The sequence below is a fragment of the Mus caroli genome, unplaced genomic scaffold (genome assembly GCF_978045245.1).
Source record: "Mus caroli unplaced genomic scaffold, Mus_caroli_1 scaffold_7, whole genome shotgun sequence".
NCBI lineage: Eukaryota > Metazoa > Chordata > Mammalia > Rodentia > Muridae > Mus > Mus caroli.
In genome coordinates, this window is record NW_028227262.1 from 65,370,375 (window position 1) to 65,382,788 (window position 12,414).

At 36.2% G+C, this 12,414-nt stretch overlaps 1 protein-coding gene across 11 annotated transcripts in view; it reads right to left on the minus strand.

The window, feature by feature from the left end:
- Positions 1–12,414, minus strand: part of Znf638 (zinc finger protein 638) — a 121,452-nt gene that overhangs the window by 37,569 nt on the left and 71,469 nt on the right. For all 11 annotated transcript variants that reach the window (XM_085840495.1, XM_085840489.1, XM_085840487.1 and 8 more), the window contains exons 4-8: positions 8,897–8,935; positions 7,051–7,361; positions 5,262–5,536; positions 3,481–3,627; positions 1,927–2,049 (exon numbers count right to left, since the gene is read on the minus strand). In XM_085840495.1, coding sequence (XP_085696621.1) covers positions 1,927–2,049; positions 3,481–3,627; positions 5,262–5,536; positions 7,051–7,361; positions 8,897–8,935 — 895 coding nt within the window. The remainder of the gene's footprint in view (positions 1–1,926; positions 2,050–3,480; positions 3,628–5,261; positions 5,537–7,050; positions 7,362–8,896; positions 8,936–12,414) is intronic.

Here is a 12,414-nt window from a genome sequence, read left to right on the forward strand (position 1 = left end):
TTATGGGCATAGCAGTTTAAAACTATATAGTAATACCATTCAAGAACTCTATTTATGCAACAGGATAATCTCAGACAGATCTATGCATTGAGAGTAGTTTGTACACAGGCAGCTTTCAAACTGTCGAGAAAGGAGAGGTTAGACAGTTTTGGGTTTAGGTCCCTACCTGTTCTGGAAATACTGACCTCAACCAGATTATACACTATATAGTGTGTGTGTGTGTGTGTATGTATACATCATAACATATGTTAAATATGTATGTATGTATGTATGTATGTTTTAACAGCAAAAAAACAGACTATTTTTGACACTGGAATAAAGATGATCTAGAGATGACAAGTGAGAAAAACAAAATCCATAGAAGAAAATGTAAATGCATTCAAGCATATGGAATGAAAAATATTTTTTATATTTATTTTATTTATTGTCTGTCTTCTCTGTTTATGCCTGTTCTACAAGTGTGGCATTCAAAGGACAACCCCCCCAAGTTGACTGTTTCTCTCCTTTTCCCATATGGGTTAGGCCATCATGGTCAGTGGCAAGTGCCTTACTTCACTGAGCTATCATACTGGCTCATTTCCAGTATATGGAAGCTGAAGCAGAGGGATAGAAATTTGAGGTCTGGGCTATATAGTGATTCCCCTCAATCAACAAAAATATCAATAGAAAATGGAAAAGATATAGGCAATTCAAGAAAGGGAGTTTTTATTATAATTATTAGAGCATATTTACATGCTAGATTTTTAAACTGAAGAGATTAAGATGATGGCTACAAGTGTTCCAGGTCTCATGAATCACAGGGGTGTAAATGACTGCAGCTATTCTACAGGATATGCACCTATATCCTTCATTGAACCACTGTTCTGGTGTACACAAGAATAAGTACAAAAGTGTCACCAATAAAAGTCATAAAGAGCTAACTAAAGTCTTGCCTTTGGAAATGAAAAAAAGTAATAACTCAAGTATATTTCTATAAGGAACTGTCAAGTCAAGACAATCACTCAACACAAAAGTCACAAAAGGAGGGAAGTCTCAATTACTTTTAAAATTAAATTACTACTGATTGAGGAATATATATTAATGAATCTCTAAAAGAGGTATTCTATAGCAAATAAAAATGTAAATTATTAAAACAAAGCAAAACCAAAGTAAAACTTACTGGAAATTTTTAAATAATTCTATAGATATTATATATGGTCTTTAACAACATAGGAAATGGTACAGAAAAACTAAACTCAAATAATGGTATGTCTAAAGAAACAAAAGACTCTAGTGAACATATGGATATAAAGTTCAAAATTTATAATCATAATTATGGTTTCATAAACAAAGGTCTGTAACCGACTCTGGTATTAGACTGTCTTAGTGTGTTGTACATCACTTAGCATTACACTAGTTGTGGTTGTGGATATGTAGACAGATAAAAGGTTTTAATTTTTGGACTAAGATTTATGTATTTTTCTACATGTATCCCACACATTTAAAAAGTTAAAGTAAGACTAGGCCGGGGCCTAGCAAACACAGAAGTGGATGCTCACAGTCAGCTCTTGGATGGATCACAGGGCCCCCAATGGAGGAGCTAGAGAAAGTACCCAAGTAGCTAAAGGGATCTGCAACCCTATAGGTGGAACAACAATATGAACTAACCAGTACCCCGGAGCTCTTGTCTCTAGCTGCATATATATCAAAAGATGGCCTAGTCGGCCATCACTGGAAAGAGAGGTCCATTGGACACGCAAACTTTATATGCCCCAGTACAGGGGAACCCCAGGGCCAAAAAGGGGGAGTGGGTGGGTAGAGGATTGGGGGGTGGGTATGGGGGACTTTTGGGATAGCATTGAAAATGTAAATGAGGAAAATACCTAATAAAAAAATAAATTAAAAAAAAAAAGTTAAAGTAACAAAAAATATCTAAATTCAATTTACCTGTGGCTTTTTCTTTCCTGGAACACATACTTTCACACTTTTTCCTTTTATCACAAGAGGCATTGTTTCAATGTACTTCATGATTGAAGTAACTGCTTTTCTAAGCTCCATTTCCAAGTAAGCCTAAAATAAAATTTGTGTGTGAATGGAAAATTTGGGTTTAAAAAATCCATTTTATTTATATTCACTCTTTTTGAGACAGTCTCATCCACACTAGTCTTGAACTGTTATGTAGTCAAGACTGTCCTTCAAATTTTGACTCTCCTGTCCCTACCTCCCATGTGCCACCTCACTAGGCTTATGGTTCTGCATTTTAAATGGACTTACTGTCTCAGCTCTGTGGAACATAAAGTTATAAAGTTATCTCAAGAACTGGTGCTTTTGTCTTTTTGTTTTGCTAACCTATATTATGATCTTTAGGATGCTTCCCATACAAGTTTTTTATAAAACATAGTTTCACTGAAGTTTGGAACCAAACAAATGTTACTTATTTCTACTGAACATTTGTCCATACTGATAGGAAATGAGGAAAGGAGCTGGGGAGATGGTTCAATAGTTAAAAGCATTGGGTCCTCTTTCAGAGGATCTGGGTTCAATTCCCAGATCTCTTATGGTCGCTGCAGCACCAGGCAGGCATGTGGTCAACAGATTACATGTAGACAATACACCTATATACATAAAGATTAATTAAAGAAATGTGGAATAAATTATACACTTTTAGTTTCCATAAAACCCTGTAAGATATATTTTGGGTTGGTGAAAGTTTTATCTAGTGAAACTAGACTCGGTTTTGATCTACAAGTATTACATCTAAAATAATCACCAGGTTCTTCTCTTATCCCCTCCCTTCAATGAATCCCTTCATACTCTGAGCAAGCCTTTCTCTTATATTGTGATGTCTTTTCTTTTTTGGTTTGTGGCCTACTGTATTTAATTAAAATTGCATGTATGAGCATAGGTGGCACATAAGCCTGATATACATGTATAATTTGTATTTTTTTGAGCTTAGGACCAAACCCAGAGGCTAGCAAGCACTCTATCATGAGCTAAATCCCAACTACAAAATGTTTAACGCCTCTCCCTTTAAGGAAATACCATGTCTTCCCTTTGCCTCAACTCACAATAGTCTATTATCCTTAGTCAAGGGTTGGTCCATAAATCACAAACTTTATCATGAATATAACATACATGTAAACAATATAAATGGTACAAAAGAAATCATTTCTTTTCAAACTTTCACTTTTATTTTTAGTATTTTTAAAAACACAGTAATGTTTTCTCATTTACATATCCATACCTATTTCTATATGACAATGGCAAAATAACTGTGCCCCTATGACCAGCCTATGAAACCTTATTTATTTTCTGGCACTTTATTCTATAAATATGTCAATTCTCTGGAACCTTGTTTATTCCTGGGTGCTCTCCCTGTCCATACAAATACTATGGAATAGTTAACCATGACATTGATAGCACAAGCAGCTACGATACCAACAATATCCCCACAAAAGCAACAAGTCTGTAAGGACTTTCACAACTGACTCGATGACTCACCTCATTTCTACAAGGAACAAGGAGAACATCACTAATTTTTCCAAATGGCTGAAATGCTTTTCTAATATCTTCTTCAGTAAAGCCATCCTCTGGAAGTTCAGATACAAGAAGAATTGAGTTGGAACTCAAAGACTGATCCTTCCGTGGCTGATTTTGGAATGAAAGAAAATTAAAAAGAAAGAATATAAGCCATAAGGTACAGTAATCATAACTCCACATATAATTTCTATTACTCAATACTTTTATAGATCTCTTATAAATAGTACATCTTTGTTCTTTCTCCATTCCAGTAATTCAAGGGATGGTAATAGAACATTTAAGGTCTCATACCTGCCAGATACACACAGCTAATCCCCCCACACTTGGGAGAATGAGCAAAGAGAATTATCGAAGTTTAAGACCAACCTGTGCATTATAGCAAGATACTATCTTTAAAAAGAACTGCAGGACATGCTGCTTGCCTGCACTATGGCAAGACTGGGCCAGTGTGGTAGAGCAGATAGATATGAGCTACAGGACAGAAGCTAGAGTTCTTTCTGAGGAAGATCAAAGCTCAGAAAGGTGAATAAGTCATCATCTGTAATTCATATAGTAAACATGTTGATTGTTCCATGTTTCTTTTAAAAAACAAACAAGCAAAAAACAAACAAACAAAAACAAAAAGAAACCAGGAGGCAGAGCCAGGTAGATTTCTTGTGCGTTCCAGGACAGCCCGATCTACATAGTGAGTTCCAGGACAGTCAAGAGATATGTAACAGAGAGACCTTGTCTCAAAACAAAACAACAATAGGAAGGAATCTGGCTATACCTAGTAGCAATTTTGCCAAAAATAAACTAAAAAAGGAAAATCTTCTGTCAACAGAAGTCCTGAAACAGGCTGGCAAGATGGCTCAGCAGGTAAGAGCACTGACTGCTCCTCCAAAGATCCTGAGTTCAAATTCCAGCAACCACATGGTGGCTCACAACCATCTGTAACAAGATCTGACTCCCTCTTCTGGAGTCTCTGAAGACAGCTACAGTGTACTTCCATATAATAAATAAATAAATATTAAGAAAAAAAAAAGAAGTCCTGAAACAAAATCTTATCAAATTAATTTAAAATTTTCCCTATACTCAATATTCCTAATAATCTTCATATTGTTTTAAGGTTAACCAAAATATACTCTTTTAGAACACAGAATATAATTGTTGAAAGTCTTCAGTGTATTAGACAATTTCAAAGGCACATTATAAAATATTAGGTCTATTAGAATTATACAAATGACAGTTTAGATGCTATTTAACAATAAATCAACAAAATGTAAGAGTGTGCCAGTATAGTAATAAGTAAGTTATAATCAACATACAAGCATAGACAAAAAATTATCAATTCTTAGAATTCTAGCTGATAAAAATTAAGTCACTAATACTGGTCCACACAGCTCCTGAAGCTAACCAAAGCCTTCATCAATATATCACAGCATAAGCTTTTGTTCTGAGATAGTGTTTGTAAGAAGTCTCCTGCCTTAGCCTGCCTAACGACACTACAGGAACATGAACTGCCCTGACAACAACATTTTTGAGCACATCAAACATTAACCATCTGGCATTCCTCATCTACAATAGTAAATTATTAGGCTTTTGTTATTCATAAGAAAAACATCTGTCTCCCATCCCAGTAGTTTAACAAAAACTGATTTGAATTTACAGAAAATTTGACTCCAAAGACCCAATTTTATTTTCTATTTGTCATAGTAACAGATGCAGGTACACTTGAACTAATCCACAAAAGCATTACTGACCTTCCGCTGGGCCAAAGCACTTTTTCCAGACACCTGTTTACCTTCTGGTAAAGCGTCATCTTCCAGACTCTTAGACTTGTGAGCAGAATGCCCGCCTAAATGTGAGTCACTCTTTACAGAGCTTACAGATTTCGCTGATGGCTTTGTTCCACTGGCAAGTTTTGGCTTTTGTGCTGGTGAGAGCCCTTTATCAACTGTTTCAGTATGTTTCTGTTTAGTAACTTCTGTCCCATGCACAGAAGGTTGTCCTCCATCTTCTAATGCCTTTTTCCTATCTGATTAGAAAAAAATACATATATTCATATGTACAAATTAAAAAGAACTAAATGGCATGTAGCATGTTTATGACAACAAGGCCTAATATCTTCTGGAGTTTTTTAGGGGTTTGGAGGTTGATTTTATTCCCAAGAGTATATTCATTATTTATTTAAGAACATATTTATTCTATTAAGCACATATTTATTTGATGAGAGACTAGTTTACAAGACAATGTTCACAAAACCATACAATCTAGAAAAATTTTAAAAAACAACTTAAAAGACCATTTCAAAACACTAAGAGTAACATGAGTAAGATTACAGAGCCATTCTCAGGCTTAGTAAGCAGCTCACATACTGCATGTAAGCATGCACACAGGCACACACGAACACACAGTTCTCAGTCTACAACCTCTCATCTTCCAACTTTATATGCAGTAGTGCCTTTGTTCATCTTTCCTTTTGTCCTCAAAATCTTAGCTACAGGGGCTCTTAACAATCTCAGGATCCCAGAGCTTATTTTTTCTTATATGTATTTTATTTAACACATCAGAAGTTAAAATAGAATTTTAAAACTGATAACTCACCTAATAATATACTTCCATATTAATATTTTTATGAGAATTAACTACTGGCAAAGACTGAGATGATTAGCATCATTCCACATTTTCCTAACATGTTAACACTAAGCCTGAAAGTTAACTGCTGCTCTGTATCCAATCCACTATGTGTGCTATATGTACACTTTTGGGTCAAAATATAAGGAAAATCAACCCGAACACAAATTTGGTTTTGGAAAAGGAAAAGACCTTACACAACTCTGAAAAGACCTGTAGACCCTATTAGGAACTTAGGGTCTTGGACCATACTCAGATTAGTCAGCTTACACATTTCAGTTATTTCCATTTCCATGCAATTTCTTTAAATATACTGAATATAGTTAAAGACATATGCAAAGCACTACCTTAATATAAACAATGATTTCCTTCATTATAGGCTATGTATGTATATGTATTTTAAAAGTATATGAGCGCCTTTAATCCCAGCACTCGGGAAGCAGAGGCAGGCAGATTTCTGAGTTCGAGGCCAGCCTGGTCTACAAAGTGAGTTCCAGGACAGCCAGGGCTTTACAGAGAAACCCTGTCTTGACACACACCCCCCCAAAAAAAATATGAGCTACTTTAGAAGTCACTAAACCATTATTAAATAATTAGGAGATAATTATTCAAAACATGAAGTTGGCCTCAAATTTATTTTATGTAGCAGAGAATAACCTTGAATTCTCAATCTTCTACCTCAGCCTCCTAATTTGCTGGAATTATAGGTGTATACCATCCAGCTTATCTTCAGTCCTTGTTTTTTAAAATGGATGCTGATAAACTAAATGTTTCATATATCTAACCAAAGTTACAAGAATAACGGACTCTCAAGTGTGATTCTAATTTCATACAGCAACTTTAAAGTTTAATAAAAATACAATATCTCATTTCCAAAACTCAAACAAAATGATGGCATTAGGATTATCGGTGTACCTGATCTCACTGATTTTCTTGATGCCCTCTCTGGGCTAGCTGACCGATAGGACTTTGGACTTCTTCTAAGGAGATTTCGACGATATGGAGAACGGGACCTGGATCTGGATCTAGATCTGGATCTGGATCTATATTTAGAAATGAAACGGTGGCAAATTCTTGGACTTCGACTCCTTGGTCTATAGATATAACGGACTGGACTTCGAGAGCGACGGATTCTGTGACCTGAGCTTGATCTCCTAGAATGTCTGGGGCTGGGGGAATGAGAACGTCTTCTTGGAGTTTCATCTTCTTTCCTATTGCTCTCATTTCTACAGAGTAGAAAACAGAAACAAGACTCAGCAATTTAATGTAGATTTAAACTATATGAAATGACAGAAATAATTTTTTAAACAAACACTTATTTTTATTATTTTTGAGTGTTTATGCCATTGCCTGAGTGTGTGTCCAGGTTCCCATGGAGGTATCAGATCCTTCAGAGCTGGAATTATACATTGTTGTAAACTACCCCATGTAGATGCTAGGAACTGAACTTGTGCCCTCTATAAAAGAGCACTTAAGGACTCTTAACCACTGGGCAATGTCCCCAGACCTTTCATTGTACTTGCTTTTGTTTCAGAGCAAAGCTCTCACTATGTAGCCCAGGATAACTCTGAACTTGTAACAATCCTCAATCTCAGTCTCCTAAATGCTGGATTACAGGTGTTAGCCACCATGTCTGGCTCCATGGTAGTTTATTTAAAACAATCTACTAGGCTGGCAAAACAGCAAGGTGTACAGAGGTGCTTGCAAGTAAACCTGATAACCTGAGTTCGATCATCAGACCCCTTAAGGCTACAAGAGAAAACCAACTCTGGAAAGTTGTCCTCTGACATCCACAAGCACCATGGCACATGGGCATGTATATACATATCATACATGAACAAACAAACACACACACAGAATGAATGAATGAATGAATGAATGAATGAATGAATGAATGGAAATGCATCCACTGTTATGAGCACAGAAAAAGCAATCCAAACAGTTGAATGAACCTTCAGTTTGCTTAGAACCTTTTCCTTTCTAATTTACATTATTTTAACCTTCTTAGATTTTTTTCCTCTGTATCAGTTATTTTGCAACTATTTTAAGTTATATAAATAAATTAGGAATTATTTATAGAAACTGTTTTTGAACAAATTTTCCCTGAGAGACTATGCCATCCAAACGTATTTCACCGACTTCTGAACATATCTATATAGACCCTAAAGGAACTCAGAACTAAATAAGACAACTATGAGCATTTGAGGTGTTTATAATTAAGCTCCCACAAACACAAAATGGTAATAGGATCACAACAAAATATTAAGAATAAAAGAAAGTAAAACCCATAGTAGAAAGTGCATTTAAGGTAGAGTAACTATCAATTTTTGGATTTTCCAACTGTTTAAAAATAAACACAATAGTGTAGTGTAGTAGTGTATGTCTTTAATCCTGCATTTGCAAGGAAGAAGTAGATGGATCTGAGTTCAAGACTAGCCTGTTCTATATAGAGTTCCAGGCAAGCCAGACTCTGTCTACAACAAAACAAAACAAAATAAAACAAAACACAATAAAAACAGGAAAATTCCAAAAAATAACTTTTAAAAAATGTATTGCTTACTTTTAAATGGAAAAAAAGATGTAATAATTAATACTATTAATAATATTACCTCCTGGCCTGGCAGTGGTGGCACTCATCTTTAATCCTAGCACTTGGGAGGCAGAGGCAGGCGGATTTCTGAGTTTGAGGCCAGCCTGGTCTATAGAGTGAGTTCCAGGACCTCAGGGCTATATTGGGAGGGGGGGGGGGGGGAGAACTTACCTTCTGGATGGGAGGATCTCAGGATTCCAATCAGGGTATCTATTTGAAAAATAAACACTATTAATGACAGCTCAAAAAATAATAAGCTCCAATTAATCTTTATCTGAAACGTGTCAAGACTGCTCAAACTTAAGTTTATATATGATTTAAGACAGTGAAATATACTTCTTGAGGACAATATTTTTATAACTAATCTACTATATAATAAAGGTATATATATATATATATATATATATATATATATATATATGCTAGTAGATATAGCAGAAAAATATTCACCAAGACCTCAACTTTTTTAAAAGTCAAATAAATAATATAAACAAAATTGTTTCATGGTATAAAATATTAAGTCTAGCCGGGCGTGGTGGCGCACGCCTTTAATCCCAGCACTCGGGAGGCAGAGGCAGGCGGATTTCTGAGTTCGAGGCCAGCCTGGTCTACAAAGTGAGTGCCAGGACAGCCAGGGCTACACAGAGAAACCCTGTCTCGAAAAAACCAAAAAAAAAAAAAAAAAAAAAAATTAAGTCTAGGTAGCAGTAAACAGAAAGTAGCAAAGATAGATGATAGGCATGGCGGTGCATACCTGCTTTCCAAGCATGTGGAGGGTAGAAACAAGAGAACTGAGGGTTCAAGATCTTCATCTACCATCAGCCTTTCCCAACTTGTGGGTCTTAACCCCTTTGGGAGGTCAAGTAACCCTTTTACAGGGGTCATTTACCAGATATTTACATTACAACTCATAACAGTAGCAAAATTAGTTATAAAGTAGCAACAAAAATAATTTTATGGTTGCAGTCACCACACCATGAGTAACTATATTGAAAAGTAGCAGCATTAGGAAGGTTGAGAACCACTGATCTACATGGTAAGTCAGAGACCGACTAAACTATGTGTCATGTGAGATACAGGCTGAGAAGATAGCTTAGTCTGTAAAGAACTTGCTGCACAAGACAGGAGACCAGAATTTGAGCTCTAAACTCATGTAAAAAGTTGAGCACTACAAGCTGTGTGCTTGTAATCTCAATGTGGTGGAGGTAGAGACATGCCAATGACTTGGGCTCACTAGCCATTCAGTCTAATTATGACCAGCAGGTCACTGAGAAAAATCCTGTCTCAAGAAAGTAGGTGGAAAGCTCTAAGATCAAAGCATCCAACACTGACCTGTGGCCAATAGAAGCCTATACACACAGAAAAAGACAGGGGAGGGGGGTAGGCGGGGAGAGTGAGAGAGAATAAAGAAAAAGAATCTCACCGATTTTTATAAAACTGTAGATAGAGGAAGGCTTGGTAAGGTTAAAAAGGCATTCTCTCTCCTTTTTTAAAGACTTATTTATTATTTTATGCATATGACTACACTATAGCTGTCTTCAGACACACCAGAAGAGGGCATCAGATCCCATTACAGATGGTTGTTAGCCACCATGTGGTTGCTGGGAATCAAACTCAGGACCTCTAGAAGAGTAGTAGTCTGTGCTCTTAACCACTGAGCCAAGTCTCCAACCCAAAAGGCATTCTCTTGAAGAGGAGCACCCGTATCTAGTTTCAGGAGGAGCTGCGTTTCTGGCCTCATAGGTACTTATATTCATATGCACATATCCATGTACTGGCACATATTCATGTACATAACTTAAAAACAAAGCTCCAGAGGACATACAATTTTTATACTTTCTGTTGAAACACCCAGAACACAGTATTATATCAAACTCTTTAAGTTATATCCAGCAGAACTTGGAAAAATTTATGTAAGAAAGAGGAATTGAAAGAAAAGACAGCATTTTAGGAAGCTCTTTAAAAACTTGATCTTGGCATTGTAGAGGTAGATAGACATTATCTTTATGGGTTCAAGACCATCTAGTTTACATAAATAAGTTCCAGATCAACCAGGGTTACATAAAGAGAACCCGTCTCAAATGAAAGAAAGAATAAAGGAAAGAATGAAAGGAGAGGAGAGGAGAGGAGAGGAGAGGAGAGGAGAGGAGAGGAGAGGAGAGGAGAGGAGAGGAGAGGAGAGGAGTATATTAGTAGGCCTGGACTTTATGCTCACATGATAGAACAAAAGTAGAACCCAGAGGCAAACCCCAAATGGTCCTACTCCAGGTACCGGTTGCTGTAGCACAGAAATAACAGAGACAATAAAAAGGAGACAACCGGGCTGGTGAGATGGCTCAGTGGGTAAGAGCACCCGACTGCTCTTCCAAAGGTCCAGAGTTCAAATCCCAGCAACCACATGGTGGCTAACAACCATCTGTAACAAGATCTGACTCCCTCTTCTGGAGTGTCTGAAGACAGCTACAGTGTACTTACATATAATAAATAAATAAATCTTAAAAAAAAAAAAAAAAAAAGGAGACAACCTAGAAAGATTCCTTTAAAACAGTGATTTTCAATCTTCCTAATGCTGTGACTGTTTAATACAATTACTTATGTTGTGGTGAACCCAACCATAAAAATGTATTGTCACTTCATAACTGCAATTTTGCTACTGTTATGCATTTATGTAAATATCTGTGTTTTCCAATGTTTTCAGCCTACAGGTTAAGAACCTTAGAAGAAGCAAATTAGGAAGGACCCAGGAATCAGGTTATAACTTGCACAAAAAATAATAAGTGACGGATGATCAACAAATTATCTTTCAAAAAAGTAAATCAAGTCAAAATCTTTGGAAAAGGTAATGCATTTTCTTGTTGTTGCTGTATCTGTATGCTTCAGATGTTGTGAAAAAGCTAACCCAACAACACTCTGAATTTCCTTTTCCCTTACCTGCCTACCATTCAAAAAAAAATGAAATAAGTTGCATATCTGCTTTTCCACATCCCTAGAAAGTCAGTAATAGGTCTAAGTCTCACCCCCACCAAACAAACAAACAAACAAACAAACAAACAAACTAGTTGATGACTAACAACAAGCTAAGCATATGTATCATCTATGAAATATTTGTGACAAAAACAGTCAACCTTAACTTATTAATGAACAACACAAAAGTAGAGAATATGAGACATTCAAAAGACAATCGCCACACATTTAAAAAAAAAAAAGGGTCAACGTTGTGAAAGCGCCAGGGAAGGACACGAAGAGGGAGGGAAGTCTTTCCAGATTATGAATTTTGGCAGAATCTAGGATTGGGGGTACAGATGGGTGCTGTCAATAACAGTTACAAAAGGACTTCTACAAGCAACTGGAAGGCTCTGAATCAGGCTTGTGTATTAGAAGGTACTGTGGAGTTAGTGTTAATGTTCTTAACGTGGTGTGCTGTGGCTATGAAAAATCTTCCTTATTCTTAGAAGACAAACATAAAATTTGAATAAATGAGCTAGCTAAATGTTAACAACTAGTGAAAATGAAAAAATTTAATATAGTATTTCATACCAACTTCTCTGTGACTTGAAATTTTTTCATATTAAAATACTAAAGAGTGGTCTGGAGAGATGGCTCTGTGGTTAAGAGCACTGATTGCTCTTCCCGAGGTCATGAGTTCAAGTCCCACTAACCATTTATAATGGGATCTGATGCCCTCTTCT